The sequence below is a fragment of the Crocodylus siamensis genome, chromosome 15 (assembly GCF_052110815.1).
Source record: "Crocodylus siamensis isolate JL-2025a chromosome 15, ASM5211081v1, whole genome shotgun sequence".
NCBI classification, from domain to species: domain Eukaryota; kingdom Metazoa; phylum Chordata; order Crocodylia; family Crocodylidae; genus Crocodylus; species Crocodylus siamensis.
Window position 1 is genome coordinate 29,456,283 of NC_143409.1, and position 24,001 is coordinate 29,480,283.

Consider the following 24,001-nt stretch of genomic DNA (forward strand, 5'->3'; position numbering starts at 1 on the left):
GCCTGAGCTGCCCTGCACTGCTGTAGTCATCACTATCTCAGAGCCACCCTGTGGGGCAGCAGTGGCAGTGCAGGGGAGCTGTAGGCAGTGTAGGGACCCACAGGCCTGAAGGCAGGCCATGCTGGAACTCCTGCATGGTTCTGACCTGCCCCAAGCCTGAGCTGTAGGTCCTGAGGGTGCCAGGCAGCCTTTCTGCAATGAGTCCCAGGGACCTGGGCTCTGGGCAGCTGCAGCAGAAAGGCAGGGAGGGGAAAGGGCACACCTGTGCCTAAGCAGCTCCACAGAGACCCCACTTAAATTGGGCATCCTTCAAGGGCTTGTATGGGTTCCCCCTACCCAGGTTCCAAACCCCAAATACACCCCCCGCCCCCTCCCCCCCAACCGTAGGAAGTACCTGCATAATTTGAAGCTTTTCTATGCATAATCTTGAGTTTTTTTAGCTGTGCAGTTTTAAAATCTTGACTCAGTTGCGACTAACTTTTTTGTAATTGTGCAACTAATTGCAATTAAATTTTTTCATCATTTGACAGTTCTACTAAAACTTACTTTCTAGAGTAGAAGGTAATCAAATGTTGCCTCTGCTTCTCACAGGTTACGTCAGGGTAAGATTGTGCTCCTTTTAAATTAGAAGTTCATTTTGCAGTGGTGGGAGCCTCCCCCATACTCCCTGGACGAGCCACTCATGGCTCCATCCCTTGCCCTGCCCAACCCTGGCTTGGCAGTCCTGACCCCACTCTCCTTCACCAAGGGTCCTCAGTTTGTCCATCCCCTCCCCTCCTCTTTCTCTCACCCTGCCCCTTCCTCCTCCAGCAGATGTACCAGCTGGATGCTGCTCTCCAAGCTGCCAGCCTTGCATATTGGCAGTCGGATCATTATTGGCCGATATGACTCGTTAATAATCGGCTATCAGTATGGACCCAAAAAATCTTTGTGCACCCCTAATTTTTTTTTAGTTGAACCTGACTAGAGATGCACTTGATAAACTACATGGCTTATTTTAGAGTATTTATCAAGTTAGCATATCAGCATTTCTAGATGATATACTGTAGAGGCAGTGTGTGAGCTGTCAAAAAGTATGTCAATAAAGCTGGGGGAGGTTTTCTGTTTACAAAAATATTCTGGGTTGTATCTTTCAGTTTGTGATCATCCTCCTCCTGGTTTTTATCACTGAAGTTGTAGTAGTGGTTCTGGGATACATCTACAGAGCAAAGGTAATGAAAAGTGCCTTCTAAATTCCAAAACAAGTTTTAATTGTAATCAAAGTCCTAGAAATGTAAACACTTCATCTGCTGTGAATACACTATATTTGAGGGTTATTTGTCACTGCTACTGGCCATCAAATTATTCTGACAAAATCTTAACATAGAAAAATAGCAAATAAAGATGTAATCGTTTAATTTTATAGCAATTTTTTTTTTTTTTAAATATACTGCTTGTAGATGGCTAGATGTAAATAGGTCTGGGGCTTGACAAGGGCAGGTTTAGCTGGTAGTATCCCAAAAACCTTGCATAACTTGTAGCAGCAAATAGTATAATTCTTTCTACATAAAAATTGGAACCTTCTGGGTTCTTTGTACCTAGAAACTCCTAAATTCTAATACTGGCTCTGCCTGACTTATTGTGTGCTGCATGGAAACTCTTTTCCAAATAAGAAGGCATAGAGATATTTACCTCATCTGGTTTAATGTAAAAACTTTGTAATTAACATAAATATTAGCATAAGGGTGCATAGTTTGTTGTAATAAAGTGCATGTGGGATATTTTGACACTTTATTTACTATGGTATTTTAAAAAGCTTCACCTTACTTCTGCCTTCTCTACTGCTAGAAAAGGAAAAGTCAGTGATTCTTGATGGTTCTGATCATTTCTATTAATAAAAGAGCCCTGGGGATGAGTACACAAAGTAATACGGTGTAAAGCTTCTTGTTTTTATTTTGTGCAAAAAAATCCCTAAAACTGCTCAAGTAGGGTGTTCTAAGTCATTGGCGATGCATAGGGAGTCCTGCTAGCAGCTGCTGCCAAATCTCCAAATCAGCCAGGCCAGGCCCATCCTCTGCCCACCCCATCTCTTGGTTTAAAACAAAAACCCTGACTCAGCGGGTGCTGCTGGGCAGGGGAGTAATCCCCACTGCTCCAGACTGCATGGGCGGCTCTGCAAAGTAGGTGAGGGTCAGAGGGCTGGCAGGGGTCTCTGCCATGCTTCCCTTCCCCCACCCCTGGTACTTACCAGCTTGGAGTTGGCTGCAGCTCCATGCTGCAGCCACTAGAGACTGCCTGAATCATCAAAGCTCTCCAAATCTTTTCGGAAGATTTGGAGAGTTTTAAATTGATTCAGACCTTTAATTTGGTCCCCTGATTCGATTTTCTGATTTGAAGATTTGGCTACCAAATCAGGCTGAATCTCCTTTGAATTGAATTGCCACCCAAAGCTTTGCCCAGCCCTGGTAAAGAAGTACAAAGAAATGAAGATCCTAAATGATGGCAAAAATACCTTGTCACCAAGCTTCCACAACAGTGGGAGATAAGACAGGGCAATAATTCTTAAGTGAGACTGAATGTAATAAATTATTTGATGAAGTTGGCATTGTGCCTTGTCAAATAATGGTGTAACACTTAACCTACAAATAACTTGAAACTTTCCAACTTGTTTCTTAAGCTTTAAGGGTCATGGGTGCAATTTATAGGCTTAAACTTTCTCTGCCGCAACATGCCATTTGGCTTATTTACAGGCATGGTTGTTCAGACTGACCACAATCAAAGATTCTTACTTTTTTTTTCTTTAAGCGCTATCCTATATTGGAGAATACATTTCCTTGGGTGGCAATGGAGGCAATTGGGATTAACCAGGCTCTGTTCCTGGGCAAAGTTTAATGGAAGCTTTCTTCACATCTGCCGTAGCCTGAGGCTTTTGTGTTTTGTTTTTTTTTGTTTGTTTGTTTGTTTTTTAAACCTCATTCCTTTGGAGGTCAAGATGTCTGACACGTGCTCTAGAAGAGCAGGTCCATATACAAATATGTGTTAAAATGCAGTTTGAAATTGATGTACCTCTTTCTGGTGCAAATTTATACATAGATGCATTTCAGCATAAATTACTAGGGGGAATTGAGTTCAGGGCAAGTAAAACCAAACTTGGCTAAATCAACTTATTTAGAAATAAGTTTCCACATGGGCTAAATTGGTTTTAATTTGCATCTGTTTCAGTGAATTATTCTCTTTTCTGGGAAAGAGAATACCCTAAAATCACTTCAGTCTGACCAAGCTGTTTAGCGCAAGGGTTTAATCTTCCCACACTTACTGCTACAAGGTACTTTTTTAGAAGAGTTTTACTGATGCTACTTTTTTTTAAATCCGTAGAAGAATAATGCATGCTTAAGTAATTTTTAAGAATTGCCTCAAAGTACAAACACTGGAGGTGTACAGTTCTGTAATTCAGGGCTGCTTAGAGTGTATGCTGAACTTCTAGAAAATGTATCCTTGTTGCTTGTAACTTAATTACAAGCTGCTTGAGTCCACTTCTTCTAGAACAATTTTTTTTCTCTAAAAGGTAGAGATTCATAACTTTATCATGGGGAAGAGTATTAGTGGTTGCGCAAAACTAATTTCTAACATGTCTTGCATCATTTTTTGTCATTGGCTGTGTCCTTTCTGTGTTTAGAGATCATTCCTCACCTTAGATGTTGCTGTATAGGGTTTGCTGCTATGATCACTTAACAATAAGAGTTAAGTGACATTGACAAGGAAAGTGATGCTCTGTAGCTTGCCCTAGAAGAGAACTTGGTTGCTATCTTAGAAAAGCCACAAGCAGGCTTTGAAGACTTCCTGCCAAATACCTTCATCAGCTCTTCCAATAGTCTGAGAAGCACAAATACAGAGTGGGGTGGGAAGAGGTAAGGAAACTCGCAGGCTGAAGACATGAAGTTGGCAGCTGGTTGTTGTGAGGCAGGCATTGTTACTCCTATTTCAAAGCGATCACAACTGTAATATCTTACAGCCTTTCAAAAGGATCTGCTAAGCCATATGCTTTACTAATGCATTGACTTGTTCAATTTTACCTCTACCAGAAACTCAATCTATCAGCCTGGAGGATGGTATCTCCTTTTCTGTGTAGAGCAGGGGAACAAAATCATAGAAAATTATGATTAGAAGGGACTTCAGGAGGTCAACCCTCTGTTCAAAGTAGGACCATCCCCCAACTAGATCATCCCAGCCAAGAGTTTGTCTGGCTGGGTCTTAAACCTCCAAGGATGGAGATTCTACAGCCTCTCTGGGTAACTTGTTCCAGTGCTTTGCTACCCTCCTAGTGAGAGGCTCTTTTCAGAGGTGCACCGATACATTGGTCTGATATCAGATTGGCACTGATATAAAGAAAATTGACTATACTGCAAATTGGTCTAATTTGGCCAATAAATTCTCTGTGCATGCACCACGACAAACTTACCAGCTGTATCCAGCTGGTATCAGAAATTGGATTGGTATTGGCTGACATGCCTCGTTAAAAATTGGCTATCTGTATCAGCCCCCAAAATCTCTATTGGTGCACCCCTACTTCTTAAATATCTAACCCAAACCTCCCTTGCTGCAACTTGAGACAATGGCAGATGACAGAACAAGGAGCGACTACTGAGAACAGTCCAGCTCTGTCCTTTTTGTAACTCCCCTTCAGGTAGTTGAAGGCTGCTGTTAATCCCTCCTCAGTCTTCTCTTCTCCAGACTAAATAAGCCCTGTTCTCTCGGTCTTTCCTCCAGAAATCATGTGACCCAGGCCCCTCACCATTTTTGTTGTCCTCTGCTGGACTTTCTGTAGGGAAGGGATCTCAAAATTGGACACTACTCCAGATATGGCTTTGTTAATGCTGTCTAATGGTGAACAACCACTTTTAACTGGCAGTAGGGTTGTGTAAAGCTTCGGTCCCTGATTTGATTTGGCCTGATTCAGTGGCTGAATCTCCAAATCTGAGTTGGATTGGAAGACCCTTTAATCTCTCCTAATTGAATTGGGACTCGGACATAGAGACAGCTTTTAAATGTTTTTTTTTTTTTTTTTTTTCCTACATACCTCTAGGTAGCAGGGGCTTGTGAATGCTGCAATGCTGGGGCACATGGAGCATCCCACAGAAGCGCAGGGGCCTTCCCTGCGTGCTCGGCATCAGACCCAGAAGTGGACCAGAACCACTTCTGGTCAGCTTCCAGGTCTGCTGGAGGGCATGTGCTGGAGTGTTCCAAACACACTCCCCTGGCTTGGTGACTGGTGCCTCCTGGGTCTGGTGGGGGCACCTGGGATCCCTCGGCGGCTGATCGCTGAACCAGGAAGGAGCAGGGGTGGGACCCCAGTATGCCCCCTGGCAGACCCAGAAGTGGACCGGAACTACTTCCAGTCCACTTCTGCATTTGCCACCAAGCACGTGGAGTACCCCTCTGCGTCCCTGTGGGATGCTCCATGAGCCCCAGCATCACAGCGATCATGAGCCACAGTTTTTTCTGCTTGCCTTTCTCAAGGCAAGTAGAAAAAACTTTTAAATCTGTGTCTGTCCAAATTGGCATCGAAGTTCAGAATTGGATTTGGCTAAATCAAATCGGGGGACAGCTATCCCTGATTCAGGCCAAATCCAAATGGAAGGAGTGTACAAAGCCGGCCCTATAACCGGCAGCAGTCCTACTAATACAGCCCAGTGCTGTGAAGAAGGTTAACAACAAGGGCATGCTTTTGGCTCATACAGGTTTCCCTTGCTTTATGCTGTACATGTGTTCCTGGAAAACCGCACATAACTTAAATTCGCATAAAGGGAACCTGCTTTACCATGTAACAAATAGAGATACGTTCCAAGACCTTGACTGTACTGACCCCCAAGCTGGTTTCTATCACTTTTCCCAAGACAGTTTTGGTACTTGCCAAGAGCACACAAGCACATTATCTTAACGGGGATGGTAACTACAGAAACACGTCACGGGCAATGAGCAAGGAGCATGGGTCCACACAGGAGACTATTTTGATGCACATCACTCCTGCGATGTACTTTGCAAGGCATCTGACTGGGCTTCTACCGCACTGATCCCCTAAGAGTAAATTTACCTCGCATATAACAAATTTTTGGCCCAAAAAGGGGTCGTGGCATAAGAGCGAATTCACACGTACAGAACCTGCATGAAGTGAGGGAAACCTGTATTTAGTTTGTCCACTTTTAATCCCTAGGTCCTTTTTCTACAGAGCTGCTGCTTAGCCAATCAGTCCTCAGCCTGTACTAGTGCAAGGGAGTGTTCTGTCCTATGCACAGGACTTTGCACTTGTCCTTGTTGAATCCATGCTCTTAAAGGAAATCGTTTCAAATTTAAATATGAATTGTAAATTGTGGTTGCCACAACTTTGATAATAAAAGCAGTGATGGACACCTCGTAAATGTAAATTTATTATGTGGAATAGCAGCACTGATGCTGTTTAACCTCCTGGATCCTTTGTAAGAGAGCTGTTTAACCTCATGTCCTGTTAAGAAACGGTTTTTGGTGTTTGTTTTTTTTTAAATTATAGTTCTTAACCATTAATAATAGTGAATTAAGTGTCATGGTATTTGTGCAAAAGAAACCAGTCAGAATTCTGAGAAACCTTTATCCCTCAGTACACTTTAATCTGTAAAAGAGAATAATTAAGACTGAACTAAAAGGGGATTGCCTAGCTTACTAAATGTGTTATAGCCAAAAAAGGAAGTTACTGGGTTGCCCAGATCTTTAGTGCTTGGGCTAATAGCTAGATAATCCATTTGTGTGTGTGTTTTGTAGGTGGAGGATGAAGTTGATCACAGCATTCGGAAAGTGTACAATGCATACAATGGGACAAACCCTGATGCAGCCAGCCGTGCTATTGATTATGTACAGAGACAGGTGAGAACCAACATAAGGAAATGTTGTATTGTAACTATTTCTTGGCATTGTACAAAGCAGCCCTAACAAAGCAATACCTGCTGTGTTGCTTTTCTTTTTGTATTCATAGTTTCATAGTTAGTAGGGTCGGAAGGGACCTCAGCAGATCGAGTCCAACGCCCTGCCATGGCACAAAAGAGTACTGGGGTCAAACAACCCCAGCAAGGTGATTGTCAAGCCTCCTCTTAAAGACCCCCAGGGTAGGAGCCAGCACCACTTCGCTTGGAAGCTGGTTCCAGATCCTAGCTGCCCTGACAGTGAAGTAGCGCCTCCTGGTGTCTAATCTGAATCTACCCTCTGCCAGCTTGTGACCGTTATTTCTAGTCATTCCTGGTAGTGCTCAGGGAAATGGGGACTCCCCCAATGCCTGCTGGTCCCCTCTGACTCGTTTGTGACAGGCCACTAGAACCCCCCCTCAGCCTTCCCTTGTGGAGTCTAAATAGGTTCAGGTCTCATAGCCTGTCCTCATAGGGCCTGCCCTGCTGCCCCCTGATCATGCGAGTGGCCCTCCTCTGGATCCTCTCCATGTTGTCCACATCCCCTTTTGAAGTACGGCGCCCAGAACTGGACACAGTACTCCAGCTGTGGCCTGACCAATGCTGCATAGAGGGGGAGGATCACCTCCCTGGACCTGCTTGAGATGCATCTATGGATGTATGACAAGGTGCAGTTGGTCTTCCTGACTGCATCTCCACACTACCTGCCCATATTCATCTTGGCAAACCAAATGACTCCAAGATCCTTTTCTGCCTCTGCACTGATGAGAAGGGAGTTCCCCAGCCTGTAGGTATGATGCTGGTTCTTCCTCCCCAGGTGCATCACCTTGCACTTGTCAGTGTTGAATCCCATCCTAGTCTCGTCCACCCACCCCTGTAACCTGTCTAGGTCCAATTGTAGCCTATCCCTTCCTTCTAATATGCCCACATTCTTCCCCCCCGCCCCACACACACAAATACCTTAGTGTCGTCAGCAAATTTGAACAGGGTGCTATTTACCCCCTTGTCCAAGTCACTGATGAAGATGTCGAGCAGTGCAGGCCCGAGGACCGAGCCCTGGGGGACCCCGCTGCCCACAACCCTCCAGGCTGAAAATGATGTATCCATCACCAATCTCTGGATGCAGCCCTCCAGCCAGTTGGCGACCCAGTTGACTGTGTACATGTTCACACCACAGTCCCCCAGTTTCTTAATGAGAACGGGGTGAGATACAGTGTTGAAGGCCTTCTGAAAGTCTAGGAAGACTATGTCCACTGCTACCCCTGCATCTATTGATTTGGTGACCTGGTCATAGAAGGCCACCAGGTTGGTCTGACAGGACCTGCCACTAATGAACCTGTGTTGGTTGCCCCTAAGCATCATCTCCCCTGCTGGCCCCTCGTGGACATGTGCCAGAATAATTCTCTCAATTCTGTCCACCTGACACCTATGACAATATTTGAAAATTACTTATCCGTATATCATGGCTAAAACTGAGGAATCTGGACAATTACATTTTTAATACTAAAGACCTAGGCTGCCACATGACTGTCTTTATAACTGCTTAAAACAAGTTACAAAGGAAAACTGCATATGAAACAGAGTAGACTGGAAAGCACTTTTATGTGTGCAGCTATTTAACTTGGCTATGGAAATGAGGTTGTGATTGCTGGGAGGTGTTATTGACTTAGACCAAAGCCTTGTACTGTGAGCTAGAGCAGTGGTTCTCAACCTTTTTTGCACCAGGCCCCACTTGTAAACATCAATGGCTAGTCCTGACCCCATTCCCCTCACTTCTAACACGCTGCCCTTGCCTCCAGTCTACCAGTGTGTTGGGTATGGGGAGGATCTAACCAGCCCCTGCAGGCTGGAACTCTGCCGGCCTCCAAGGGAAGGCTTATGGCTTCTCATTTCTTTCTCCTTTTAAAGGAGAATCCATTTTTAAAATGTTTGAAACCCTTTTGTATATTCTTGTGACCCAAAGATTGAGAATTGCTGAGCAAGAGGATTTCTAGGAACAAAAATCCCATCAGATTTGATTAAAAGATCAGGGAATTCTAGTTTTCTTTATTACATGAAAGATTAGCTAACAGCCTGGTCTATGTATTAGAACTTTAATCTGTGTGTGAAGGCCAGTGGTACTGCTTGTGCAAGAGGCTCTTATTAATTTTCTCTCTTAAAATGATGGGTTGATATGACAGCACGTTTAGAAAAGGTAACTTTAATAACCCACGGATGTAGCTGGACTGTTGGTAACATCCCTGCAGACTACTGTCAAGATTAAGACACGTTATTTTTGGAAGAACAGGCCAGCCAGACAGTGTTGCAGCAGTTATTACATTTGGTTCATGTTTCAAAGACATGTCCATCAACTATAAGAACTGGTGCACATACCATTAGTTGAGAACACAAAGTTTCTCAACCTTTTTTGAACTTGAGACATCTCTCACTGGACTTGAGGCACCCTTCCATAACTGTCTAGTATTGACTGACACCTGGTTTCAAAAATTAATTTTATATTACAGTGGTTGCCTCCTTGCACAGGGATTCTAACAGTAAATTCAGATCTTGATGCAAGTGTTTCATAGTCAGCTGCTAGGCTGTATGTCATAAAATTGTTTTGGGTTACAGTTCATACCAATCATGAACTAGCAGTATAAATTGCAATGGTTCCTTGCTAAGTTGTGGTTCTGTTTGTCCCAGAACAAAAATATCCAGTCCAAATTCAGGGAGTGCCTGAACTCAGTCCTGCTTTTCTGCCACTGATTCAACAATCAATCCAACTGTACAGTATTTTTGGGATAAACTGCTAGTATCTCTTATATGGAATGCTTTGTCCATTGTCCTGGGATATATGATAAAGATGTCTGTACATTTGTACTTTGTCTTGATTAAATGATTTATCCTGGGATAAAAATAGAGAGTCAGTTTGCACTCAATTTGGAAAAAATATTTTGACTGAGTTGAAGAGAACAATTGTGATAATGTCTCTAATAAGAGATGCTGCTTATTTTAAAGTATGTCTTGATTTAAGGAGTTGAGGTTGGTGTTGCTGGGGGGCGGTAGGGTAGGTTGTGAGAGACCTGGTGGCTTTTTACCTGTCCTTTTTTTTTTCCCCCCACCCTCCTCCCACCTCATTCAGCTGCGCTGCTGTGGGATCCGCAACTCGTCAGACTGGGAAAATACTGTCTGGTTCAAAGAAACTAAAAATAACAGTGTACCACTGAGCTGTTGCAAAGCAACTATCAGCAACTGTACTGGTAGCTTGACCCACCCAATGGACCTTTATTCTGAGGTAAGACAGATCTGTGAAGTTGTCATTTTTTCAGCATCTCACTTGATTATCACATTCAATGAATTCCTTTTTGTGGCCCAAACAGTCTTGTGTATTTTTTTACGTATTATGTAATTGATCTGGGTTTTTTATAAGATTGCACTTTTTTCCTTTTTTTAGCTTTCCCTTTCTAAATATCAGCTTCATATTTCTAATTATTCTGGTTTAGAACTGTAACTTTGTGCTTGGTTCAACTATCCAGCTCTTTGAAGGCAATTTGTTTTTTATTTTTGCTTAATAGCTCGCTAAGCTCTATGTAGAGAGCCTACACAATACTTTCTGGTTTGAGCCCTTCTTAAAAAGTATGGGTTTCTTGTTTCAGGGTTGTGAGGCTCTGGTTGTAAAGAAGCTACAGGAGATAATGATGTATGTTATCTGGGCAGCACTGGCATTTGCTACCATTCAGGTGAGACCAAAAGATTCTTTAGCTACTTATTTCACATAGATTAAGCTATACTTGATTATGGAAACTTGAAGTTCAGTCATTAGCGATTTCAGTTTTATTCTGACTTACAATTCAGTAAACTTTTCAATCTAAATATTTTAACAGGCTAATTTAAACATGTTAATGACCCTTTAACATTCTCTGTTTCACTCTTACTTGCATAGTCCATTTAATTAACATTACTATTCCTTTTAAATAAACAGGAGTCATTCCTTGGTGCTGCTGTAGGGAAGTCTTGTTTTTGTCATTACTGAGAGTGTCAGAATTTTTTTTCCTGTACCTGAAGAAAGGTGTTTGTGCCTGAAAACTTGCTAAGAACAATTTTTTACAACTATTTAGTTGGTCTAGTAAGATATCACATTTACGCAAAGAATCTTGTCTGCCTATGTCCTTGGTCCGATATGACTACAACCAACAACCCTAAAGAATTTTTTGACAGCTTATCCTGTCAGTATGGAAGTGCTCTTTGCTTTGTAACCTAATCCTGCTAATTTGGTCTAGTGGGGAAAGTGAAACTGTAGCCTGAGGAAACTTCCTCTGAAAGTATTCTGTATTAAAAGTTATGTATGCCCTAGCTCAAACATGGCAGATAGTGACTGAATTTTAATTAGTGTGTTGTAACAAACACATTTAAAATGCTGCATATGCATGGTATGTTCTTCTACATATAACTTATACCTCAATGAGTAACAATATTGCAATACCTACTGTGAATATAAAAACTTAAGGTAATAGTGATGTAGCTGTGATAGTCCAGAAATTGACACGGGTATTTCTTGGGGCAGTATCTTTCATTGAACCTCCTAATGCAGTTGAGATTGAGTTAGACAAGTGGCTTTCAACCTGTGGTCCACAGACTCTTGAAGGGCCACAGACTTTTTTTACAGAAAAAGGTAATGCTGTACTATGGGAGCCTAAGATCTGAGAGCCTGGGGCAGGCGGTCAGACCTGATGATCTGTTTAGGTCCCTTCTGACCGTAAGTACTATGATACTATAGACTGCCTAAGGTGTCCACAAAAGATGACTGTGATCAATCAAAAGTAGAGATGCACCAGTACATTGGTCCATGTAGTATTGGCATTGATAAAAGGAAAATTGACCTTACCAGTGATTGGCCAAAAAAGGCTGATGTGGCCAGTAATGTCACTGATAAATGCTGTGTGCAGCTGCAGCAAATGCATGGTCAGAAATGCAGCCTGGAAGCTTAAAGAGCAGTGTCTGCCTGGTAAGCCTGGGGTGGTGGGGGCTGGAGCTGTAGGTGGCTTATCTGGGAAGTGGGGGAGGGGCAACAACTCCCAGCTGCTGTATGCATGCCTGGGAGAGGCATGTGCCCTCCCCCCAGATTTGTGTGTGGGGCAAGGGTGGGCTGCCTGCTATGAGCTCTGGGCTGGGGCCTGTGCCAGCCTCTTCCTGGTGGAGGGGCTGCACTTTGGGCAGGGTAAGTGGGAGGGGGGCTATGGTGAATTTTGGGGATCAAGGCCTAGGGAAGGGAAGGGGGGCCATTCTAAGAAGGAAAGTTGAAAATACATCTTGGTATGCAGTTAGACTTTAAAAATACGTTAACATCTACTGTCAGATGTCTGTGTATCTGAAGTTCTGGATCTCTGTTCATCAGCTTGAGTAGCCAATACTTTTTATTAGTGCAGTGAGATTTAATCAGCTGTCTTTTTTTTTTTTTTTTTAAATGTGGCATTAGTCACCAATGAAAAATGTAGCTTTCAGGCTTGGGATTTTCTTTTAAGAGTAAATGTCTAAGTTATCTTCTGCCTGTTTAATGTGAGAGAGTTTTAACTACTACAGTGTGTTTTGGCTTTTCTGAAGACATAATACATTAAAAGGTTTGTTGTAAATTTGAGCTTTTTGGTGAAATTAGTCTAAAGGTGCATTTTTGCAAAAGATTCTCTATAAAAATGCATCCAGGGATGGTAAAAATGCTCAATGCTAGCACAGCCGCAGTTATCTGGATGTGGCCTATATGGCTCCCTTGCACTAAATTGGATTGACCAAAAAATCAAAGTTAACATTGTCCTTTTCTGAAAGAATGTTTGGAGCTCCTGTCTGCAGAATAATGCATTTTTTGTGTTTGGTGTTTGAGAAATCTGTTCTTGGCGTTGTACTTGTTCTGATCAGTGTAGTTAACGTGAAGTTTCCATAGAGAACTACTTCATTCTGTGTATAAACTGTCAATATCTGGAAATCTTAAAAATTAAGTGTTCTTGTGGTGTTTGCTTGGCATTACCTTTTTCTGTAAAATTGTTAATGCTATACTATGAGAGCCTAAAGATAGAAGAAGTTCTATCAGAATTCTTTCATACTGTAAATATTTAACGTATGGGTAGGAGTATTGGAACAAAGTTTGTGATGGTGACCTTTCTTTCAGTGCTTAGAAATAATTCAGTGTTCTGTTTATCATAAAGACCTCCTGAATATTTACTTAACACAGGGGTTCCCAAACTTTTTCTTATTGCATATACCTCCTTCCAGGTTTACGAGATACCCCTGTACCCCTACCAGTATACACTTTATATTGTAACCCCTTAAATGCCAATGATTATCATAATGATAATTAAATCTGCTATTACACAATTTCTCCTTGATATGCATACCACAGTTTGGGAACCCCTAACCTAACACGATGAAAATTGTTGAATTCCATGCTGGCTTCTTATAGAGGAACATAACAGCCACTAATAACAGGCTTAAAGATAACAGTCTTAATAGAAACTTATGCTTATATGTGCTAATATTCAGAAATCTATGTAGAGCAAAATGGTTTGGCCTCTGTAATGCTTTCAATGCCAAACAGCAGCAATGCCAAACTGTGGGACGGAGCTGTGAGTTGATCATCTGGAGGGCATGGTGGGGTGGTACAATCCTGGGGTGCTTGCAGCGGTGGGAACTATGTGCCTGGATCTGCATGCAAGATGAGGGCGGGCTTTTGCTGCGGGCTGGGGCAGCACTGAGCTCTTCCCAGCAGGAGGCTGGGCTGAGGCTGTACATGGGGTGGGCAGCAGCACTGAGAGGGGACCTACGATGGGGCTGCAGCCACCCCAAACTTCCCTGTAGTCCCCTCCCCAGCATTATCATCGCTTGCCCCGAGTGTAGCCTTTGCCCCACACTCAGATCCATGGGCACACTTTTTTTCTCCACCCCCCCCTCCAGTGCCCTTCTGGGGTGCATGCAGTGGCAGGAGCTTCCACCCCCACAACAAGTTGCTTGCAACTCTGTCCTGTGCCCTGCCCCACTCCCTCCGTCACCACTGTGGCCTCAATCTGTTTCCCATGCACCTTCCCTTACAACAGCCTTACCAGCTGGACCTGGCTACTTTCCACGCTGCCAGGCTGAGCTCTTGGCTGCCTGCGTGTTATACTGCAGTTGTGCACATGCCTAGGGCACTTTATTGGCCACACTTTCTGCCGCATGGGCCAAAAAACACCAGTTGCTGATACTGTCAATTTTTCCTTATCAATACTGATCCTGCTGATCCCATATGGGACTGATGTATTGGTGCACCTCTAGTAAAAACATCTTATTTTCAAGATTTGCAGCACTATAACCTCTTCTTGATGAGTGTGTGAATTTTAAATTGAATGAGTTTTAAATCGGTTTATTTATCACAACCAGATGTGTTCCTCCTCGTCTTGGTTTGAAATAGAGTGGAAAAATGGCTATTATGATACTAAATATGCTAGCTTTTCAAGCAAAGGTTGTAGTCCTCATTTTGCAATTTGGTGCAGAGTGGTGAAAAGGTTCCCCAACAATGATAGTTTGCAACACTTTTTTTTAATAAACCTAGCTCCTCAACATGGGGCCAGAACTCCTGCTACTCCTCCTGTCAGCAAAATGTATATCTCTTGGTGTCCTCTCACACTCCATGGTTTGTTAATTCTAAGCAAGCCTATTCATTAGGTAGCTTCTGTAGACTGAGTGGCACTTACTTTGTTTTCCCCATGACAGTAATGACTTTATTGAAAGAGACTTTACTGCAGATGTAATATGGATTCTATGTGAACTTTGTTTGCCAAAAAATAAAGAAACAGGAGGGAAGTTTTCTGCCTGCACCAAGATGTTTAACACGTTTTAACTGTATAGGAAAACATTTCAAGCAAACTGCAACAGCCATTAATAAAATGATTTGGCACAACTAAAAAGATATGGTATTCAGTAAACAGTTTTTATTTTTAAGATGACTTTTGTAATAGCACTGATCACTACCTGTCAGGCTTACTGAGTTGTACAAATTGATCATGTTTGTTAAATGCACAAATATTTTAAAACATTCATTTCAACTAATTTATTTTTATTCAAACTTTAGCTTTTATCTGTCATTGAGAAGCGTGCTTTTTAACTAACCAAACTTTGTGACCGAGTCTTTAAAATGGTCTCTAAAGCTGTAGCATGTAACATGATGGTGACTTAGATGAAAGGAAAGCTAAGCATAGTGTCAGGATGTGCTGTACATTTCAAGACTTAAATCCAGTCCAAGGTTTTGATTAGTCACCTTCAAGTCTAGGTCACCTTCTCTGACCTAGAAATGCAAGTTAGAGCACTCGGAAGCCACCTCTGCTCCCCATAAAAAAATTTTTTTGCATTCTTTTTGTGCGCACAGATCTTACTATGATTTAATTGTGTTTGGGTAATATACAGTAAGAATACTTTTTGCAACTTTGCTTACAATAACTCTACATTGGGATTGTTACCCATGGTGCTCCTACTTCTAGCGAATTCAGCTTTTGATTTATTTTAAAATGTCTCATTTAGCACCCTGTTAGAAATTGTCCTTCCTACTAGGAAACAGGATTTTTGACACTGAGCTTTCAATGGCTGAGGTATCTAGATTCATCAGACTAGAGAAGCTGATTGTGTGCTGAGTCCCTTAAGAAGACAAAGGAAAGTTTTATTACAGTTTTTTTTTTTTTTTTTTTTTTTTTTCCTGGACATACTCCTTGAGACCTCATTGTATATCACTGTCATCTCGCATAGTCTTGTTATATAATTGTCATTGAAGGACGTGTCTAATTTTAGGGACAGTTTAAATTAGATGCTTTCATTTTACCATTTCATGACTCCTTTAAAGACTGGGGAGGAGGGAGGGTCCTTTCCTTCATGTCCTTGAGACACAAGGTAGCTAGCAGGATTTGCACATTAGTTGGAGGGCTGCGCCTTGGGCATTTCTGATGTGGAGTGGAAATTGCAACCTCTGGGGTGCCTTTACTGCCTGCACCACCGCAGCCCTCTAAGGCTGGGGGTAAGAAACTGGGAGCAAATTGCAGAAAAATTTTCTGCCAGCATACATAGTGTCAACTTTGTGTTTTAAGCTTCAATAAGAGAACACAATTGGAGTTTTCATATAATATATTAGCAGGGTTAACTTTTGAGCTCAATCTCTGAAAGTTCTCCAAATTCAAATTTCTTTATAGAAATTTATTAACCTTTTGATTACCCTCCCTGAAAAGGTGTGCGTTTAGTTAATATGTATTGTGCTAGTAGCTGCCAAGAAAAAGTAAATGCCTTTAATGCAGCAGTTCCTAAGCTTTCTTATTGTGTACCCCTTCCAGATTTACCAGCTGCCTGCATACACATACCAGCATGTTTTATATTGTAAGCCCTTAAATGCCTTTTTTTTCCATAGACATTAGGGCTGGAAGGGACCTCCTGAAGATCGAGTTCAGCCTGCCGCCCAAAAGGCAGGAAGTCAGCTGGGGTCATAGGATCCCAGCAAGATAAGCATCCAATTTGCTCTTGAAGGTGTTCAGTATAGGTGCTTGAACCACCTCTGATGGCAGGCTGTTCCAGACCTTCAGGGCTTGGACTGTAAAGAGATTCTTCCTTGTGTCCAGCCTGAAACTGGTCTTGCAGTAGTTTATAACCGTTGAACCTTCTCATCCCTTGGAGCACTCTGGTGAACAAATGACCACCAGTATCTGGGGGAACACCCCTGATAAACTTATTGGTGGCCATCAGGTCACCCCCGAGCCTGCGCTTTTGCAGGCTAAAAAGCCCCATGGCTCTCGGCCATTATTATTGTTATTATTATTATTATGCCATTACACAGTTTCTTCCATGTACCCTCCCCCCAGAAATGTCTTGCATACACATACCAGTTTGGGAACTCCTGCTTTAATGAATTGGTAGGGAGACTGAAGTTTACAAATCTGTTCCTATTTTGGAAATTTTTGCCTCTTTAATAGTAGTGTGTTGTTTTTAAAAAAAAAAAAAAAAAAATTCATGTGAAATAAGGAAAACCCATTCAGTTTTGTTCACTGTTTAATCTTTGGCCTTAATAAGATCACTCATTTGACTGAGTTGCCAGGAGTTTGAGACTTTCAGGTAAACTTAAGTACAAAGCGATGCAGAAAGGTTACTTAAGTAATCATATAAAAGGGTTTAATGTTTCTTTAAAGCATCAGTAAAATACCTTCACTGCCTTCTGGTTCTTCTAGAAGCATTGTCCATCAGGCTTGGCATAATTTTATTAGAGGCCTGACAAAATAAAGTTTGTTGCTGTTGTTAAAGATTGAAAGTTTGAGCAGAACTATTAATGGCACCAAGGAAAAAAACCCCAGCTTTTGTTTTGTAAATATTCTATTTGAGGAGTTTGATACTATAACCATAATTGTTTACCAGCTAATTTCTGAATCAACCCCATTTCAAACTTCTCTTTTGAGAGGGGGAATTCATAATTTGTTGTTGACATGGAGTTTCAAGGAAAATTTAGGGTCACACTCACTCTATCTCTCTTCTCCCCCCCCCCCCCCCCCCCCAAACTGGTATAATTCAAACATCTTGTCACTATTGGCAATGTAGATCTGTCTTCCATAAATTTGAGGGGTCACCTTATTTTAAGAAAGTGTAATCTTATCAGTTAAGCAAGGTGAAATAAGGATCACCTAATAACAGGAGTCAAATTTTAAATGTGTCATGTATTTTTAGATCTGATTCTTAAAAAGAGCCTTAGTTGACCAGGGCATCATGAAAGGCATAAACTTTTTCCATAGTATTTCTAAGAAAGTTCTACTTTCCACACTTGTGTTGAATATTAATAAATTGAGCTTGTATGAAATTTAGATCAGGTTGCTTTCTATATCAACTAACAGATTTTAACAAAACTTAGTTCTATGTTACAAAAAAGACTTGGTATAGCTACAGTCACAGTGGACCAGCTAAAAATATATATGTCTAATTGTGGACAATAGATGTAATTTTTCTTTAAGACTCTTTCCTCTTTTTAGAGGTGCAGATATGTCTTTTAGTTAACTTTTTTTGTGGATGATAAAATTTCATTCATCTTAAATGCTAAATACCATCTTGTGTAAACAGGCCTATATTTTCATGCATGCTAAGAATTTCAGTGTTAAGCTTCAGAATATGAACTGTGTTTAGAGGAAGTCCTCAAAATACAAAAATGCCTGAAATTTGTGGACACAATTGCATTTTATTTAGGCAGCTAATATTCTAAGAGCTTATAACAGTGGTGCTATACTTTACCCGGTGGACCAGATGGGTAGTTCCTGATTTGTCCATGGGCCAGATGCAGCTAGTGGTTCCCATTTGGCATGCTGGGCCAGGCATGGGGAGGGAGTGTGGGGCTTGGTCTCTTGGCAGTGAGGTGGGAGGTGGGGGGAGCAGGATTGATTGCTACTGTTCCCTCTGCCAAATTTCCAGACCTCTGGGGAGCCGCACAGGCCAGTTGCCATGGTTCTGTGGGCTGGGGTTGAGCACCCCTAGTTTATACAATTAAATGAGTGAGCTTTGTATGTATAATCTGGCAGGTATGGATTCTTGGGTCAGTCAGGTCTGGAATAATAACTTTACTATTTTTGGACAGAAAAGGTGGAAGTTGCCTATTATGTGAATACTAGTTGTAAATACAGAATTCCTGGCACTATCCTTAATCAGAGCTCTTGGGGAGGTGATCTCTTTTTATTATTTGTTAGACCAACTGTATAGTTACAAAAAAAAGAATTTTTTGCAACCATCTAGTTTGTCTAATACAAGATATCGCCTCCCCAATGGTTCTGATTTACTTTTGCCTGCAGAGCAACACGGCTACATCCTGTATCCATGGCATTATACTTCATATTTGAAGTTTTGGTTAGAGTGTAATATAATGATGGGTTAGTTTTCAATGATACTCCATTCAGGAATCCTTATGGTTTATTTTAATGACTATCCAGTAACGGAACAAAATAAGAAAGACAAAAATTCTGAAGGTGTGGTCTGTTTGTCATAGAAATCTAACATCTGCTTTTGCCTGAGTTAGTGTTTGGTTGAAGGTGTTTGAAGTGAGGAGATGATTCTGGTTAAATATACAACACTTCATAATTTCCCTACAAAAAAGCAGCGTGGGTGTTTCACCGAACAAGGGTATTTTCATTCTGTTATACAATTTATCTGGCTTAGTGCTTATTTTTCATAGAAAAGGGGGCAATGAGAGAGGTGTCTAAACCTTGCTACCTTCTTATATTCACGTATGAAGACACTGTCTTCCTCAAGAAGTCCCATAATCATGGACCAGCTATTGACAGTTCTGCATCTTTCACAAGACAGCATTTTTACTGAGGGCACTGCACTTAGAAGGGTTATCACTGGAAAAATCTTACCTTGAATAACAAACAAATTTCAGCTCAGCTTGATTCACTTTCACTGTTTCTGTTGCAGTCTACGTCTTAGGATGAATCTTGCTCTGCCTGTGACCCTCTTTAGATAGTTACATTAATGGAAAGACTTCCTTTTATGCATCTGAATAAATAAAAGATAACTGTCAGACTTTTCATCAAGCATCATGAAAAGTAAAAAGCTAGGTACTGAATGGTGTTTCAAAGCAGATCCAATTTTATTATGTGCTGCTTCCTCCAACCAAATAATTGCTTTTGTGAAGCACTTACAGCTGTAACAACATCCATCTCTGATGAGAAGCCTATATAAATTTGTATGCCAAATAGATGCAGCCCCCCCCCCAATCCTGGTATACTGCCAGTGGCCCTTTTTGCTGCAAATGTTGGTGTATGGTACTCTAAGAGAATCTGAAGTGAAGACTGCTTTCTACAAACATGGCACACTTGTTGGAAAGTCCATTCTCAACTAGGGTTTGCCTTTCTTTATATTCAAGTCAGGTTGTGGTTATTAAACTGTTGTGCAGTTTGTACATTCTGGATTACGGTAACACAGTCATCACGTATTATTCTGCTTTCCTCTATGAACTGTTAGCCTTTCATTGATAGCAATTAAATATTTAAAATACATCATTTCAGTATTTTGCATATTTATTTTATCACTTATTTCAGCTATTCTTCACTTACTTACAGAAACCAAATCTCTTGTGAGTGTCTTGTGTACTCAGTTTTTTTTCTTCTTCTTTCCTGTAGCTGCTGGGCATGCTGTGTGCCTGCGTAGTGCTGTGTAGAAGGAGTCGGGACCCTGCTTATGAACTTCTTATCACTGGAGGAACCTACGCATAGAAAATTATGCAAAACCTAAGCTTGAATCTCACTTATTTCTTTGGAAGGTGAATGGGCCAGGTCTACTGCAGTAGCTTTCCTGTCTATGTAGACTTAGCTAAAGCACACCTTGCACAAATAAGGACAGCTGTAATGTACACTGGTGATGGGCAAAGCAACTTGGCTTTCCACACACCCATATACTTACCTGTGAGTTTCACTATTTTAGCCAGCTATTCATGTATCTAAATATGTTTTAGTATACTAGTAAACATTCTACTTTCAGAACCATTTGCAAGTTGAGTGTAATTTGGTTGACATGAAAGTTAAGACGTGTACCTAATTTGGTAGATTACTTCTAAGCATTAACTGACTGTTTCTTGCATAGAGAGAGAGCGAATCCTTTAAATCTTTACTCCGTGGAACCTTTTTGGCCAAAGTTGTACAAAGGAAGCCAGCTGTATTTGACATTATATTAATTCTTGCCCCTCACCAGTGTTGTTTTGAAATGCCTAGGTGAAGTCCAGATGTAAATATGACTACTAACCAAAATAATTTTAGAATCACATGACTGTGTACTTTGATCTTTAAATTTAAAAGATCAAATCTTCCAAATGTTAGTGTTTTAAAATACAAGCTGGCTCTTCAGGAGTATAATGTATGCACTACTGTTCTATACTGAATTATTTCATTTTTCTATGAACAGCTGTTTTGTGTTGAAGTGAACTGTTACATTGTAGATCTTTAAATTTGCTTGGAAATAATGTAGCCATGTAGAGTAGCAAAACAGTATGTGAAAGTGATTTAAACTGTAAATAGTAAACCTGATTAAATAAAATCTCTGTACATCTTCCCCCCCCCCCCAACCCACTTGCTTATTACACGTTCATTTTGACACATTGGTTTCTACTCTAGACAATCCAGTCCTATAGTACTAGAACTAAGTAAATAGAGTTCCAATGTAAAAATCTCAAGTTTGTGTCCAGTTCTGTCTTCTGAAGTCTGCACTGTTTTCTGGATAAAAGCTAGGCCATTTAAGATGCTTTCTTGATGTTTGTTTGTACTAGAACTTTGTGCTAACCTGTTCAAAGACGAGCACTAGAACTAGGAGGTATCTGTGCAAGTCTTAAAAGGTGAGCAAGGATAAACTGGACTGAAATTAATGGAGCCATAGAGTTAATCCTTATCTGATGCACAACTAGTGCTTTTTGTTGGACCTCTTCAGTCTGAGTCCACTAATTCCATTGCAGGAGAGACTTGGTTTCTGCAAGACTCAATTTATAGTTAAATACAGCTGCACATGTAAGATTATCTGCAAATCAGATGTGTTCAGATAATTGTATAGTGTTTGTGGTTCCAGGGTTTGCAATGAAAGCATCATATTATAAAACAAAACTCTTCAGTGTTTAGTCTTTTATTCTTAAATTAACTAAAGATAATCACAATGTTTGGGTACTATGCTGCCAGACATCTGTAAAAACATTTTAGGAAGTCAGACAATCTCTGAACACGAGCTTCAAATTTTCTGTTTTTGGATCTTAAACTTTGGAACTGGTTCTGGTTGTGGACAAATAAACTGACAGATATTTTGAAGTCCATGAAGCAGTTCTGCTTCCCGACCAGGCCTGCTAAGGAATGTTAGAGAAGAGTTGGAAAGGAGAAGGAAGAAATCACTTGTGTTGGAGCAAGATGTAAAAGAAACAAACATACTGGGAAATCGGAGCATTTCATCAAATATCTGATATATAATGCATCAAAGCTTTTATTTTAAATGCTGCCTGAGATGGTTATAATGCAGGTAATATTGTTGACAAGCAAACCACTTCTCTTTAATATTGATTGTGTAAAAGAATGCCTGATGGTGCTATATCCTGAAGAATACCTTCTCAGCTGAATTCTCAGATATTGTATTTGGTTTGGCTCCATAGTCTTAAGGTACATCTACACTGCCTCAGACCATACTAAGGAGACAATGTCACCCTTGCTTGCTCCTGTTCTCTGTACTGAATGCCAAAAAAAAAAAAAAGTAACAAAGAGGAAGTAGAACAGGGTGTGTCTGACATGATGGTGCCCCATGGCCTGGTCTAATGTAGTGTAGCTAAGCCTGTAAGATCATTTCTGTACTAAGAAAACTGTTCTTAAACCCACTGTCCCCAATTCAGATTTGGCCAAATAGAATGTAAAGATTTGATGCTGATTTGGAGAATCGGTGACTGGGACATAAACACAGCTTTAAATGTTTCTCAGCATATCTTGAGGTACCAGGTGTGGCTCATGAATGCTGCAGTGCTGGGGTAGATGAAGCATCCCACAGGAGTGTGGTGGGGGGAGGAGCATGTGCTCTGCGGCAACCCAGAAGCAGACTGGAAGTACTCCTGGTCCACTTCTGGGTCTGCCAGGGAGCGTTCTGGGTGGCTTCTTTGCTCCCCTCTTGTTCAGCTGCAGGAGGGACCCTGGGTCTCCCCCCAACCTATGAGGCACTAGTCACTAAGCCGGGGGCAGGGGGGCAGCATGGTCTCTGGAGAACCCAGAAGAGGACTGGAAGTACTTCTGGGTTTGCTGCTAAGTACACTGGGGAGTTGTTCCCCACCCCATACCACCCCTCCCCATGCTCCTGAGGGATGCTCCATGGGCCCCAGCATCACAGCATTCACAAGCTGTGCCTGCTATCTAGAGGTATTTAGAAAAAACATTTAAAGCTGTGTCTATGGCCAAATCTCTCCAAATCGATTTGGAGGGTTCCAGTTTGATTTTGGAGAAATTAAAGGGGGGGCCTCCTGCTTCTATTCAGATTCAGAGATTGGGCCACCAAATCAGGCTGAATCTCCACTAAATTGAATCGGTGGCCAAAGCTTTGCACAGCCCTAGTGTTTAGTACCTCAGATCTTGGAAGATCTCACTGTGCTTTTGATATTATTGTGGCTGAAACTGTAAAGTGGCCTTAGTTCAGGAGTCGGAAAACTCTATCTGATTACAAAAGCCCGTTGAATTCTAGGAGAAGTCTTTCTGTTAACTTAAACGGGCTTTGGATCAGGGTCCCATCTGGGAAAAAGTTTGTGAGCTGCATATTATTTGAATGAATGCAATGCTTGCAGATTGTCAGCTGGCTCTTTAAAGAATTTAAGAATTCATATCTCTTTTTGTGGCACAACCTATAATAGCTTGCAATTTTTCCTGCAAAAAGCACATCTCTTTCAGATACCTCTTTAAAACTAATCTCATTTAATCCTCTGTGCTGATCTCTGCAGTCTCTCATAGCTTACACATTTCCACTGGGTCTTATTGGGTAAATAGACAGGTCTTTGGGGTAGCCTTTTTATGTACACTGGGGATGTTTAAATACTAATAGAATGAGCTGGGAGCTGAAGAGACTAGTGCAAAGGAAAACTTTCCTAACCTTAAAAACCACTTGAACCACATGCAATGATCTATGAAATGGCAACTGTACATGTCCATTGCCTAAGGCAGCTGTACAGCTGATGGATTACAGGATACCTGCAGACTTGTTTCACTTCCTATCTAGCACACAAATTACTAATACCATTGCTAGCTGGTGAGCATTACATTCATTTTCACTGCAGTGTTCTGCCTTGGATTTGGATTTGCTCTGCTTTCTGGCTGAACTTGGTGGTACTTTCAGGGGCTGGCTTAAGGACTGAAAAGGATGGTGGAAGCTAGTAGTACTACCAGCATGTATGTAGACTTTAACCATATCCACCAATGCAAGAGCAATGACCTTGACCTAATCGGCCTCAGTGTTGTGTTCATTACAGCTATGAAATGATGCAAACTTTGTATTGTCAGTGCTTCACCTAGTGCAGAAAAAGTTCCTTGAATTTATTCCTCTGTACCTAACATAGTTTGCTAGTGGTATTCTTCTGGATCTGAGGTCTT

General features: G+C 41.4%; 1 protein-coding gene across 1 annotated transcript in view; it reads left to right on the forward strand.

Annotated features, from left to right (window-relative positions):
• Positions 1-21,081, forward strand: part of TSPAN3 (tetraspanin 3) — a 38,347-nt gene extending 17,266 nt beyond the window's left edge. The window contains exons 3-7 of the mRNA XM_090028747.1: positions 1,137-1,211; positions 6,772-6,873; positions 10,030-10,182; positions 10,544-10,627; positions 20,036-21,081. Of these exons, the coding sequence (XP_089884873.1) occupies positions 1,137-1,211; positions 6,772-6,873; positions 10,030-10,182; positions 10,544-10,627; positions 20,036-20,128 (507 nt within the window). The 3' untranslated portion in view covers positions 20,129-21,081. The remainder of the gene's footprint in view (positions 1-1,136; positions 1,212-6,771; positions 6,874-10,029; positions 10,183-10,543; positions 10,628-20,035) is intronic.
• Positions 21,082-24,001: the final 2,920 nt, after the last annotated feature.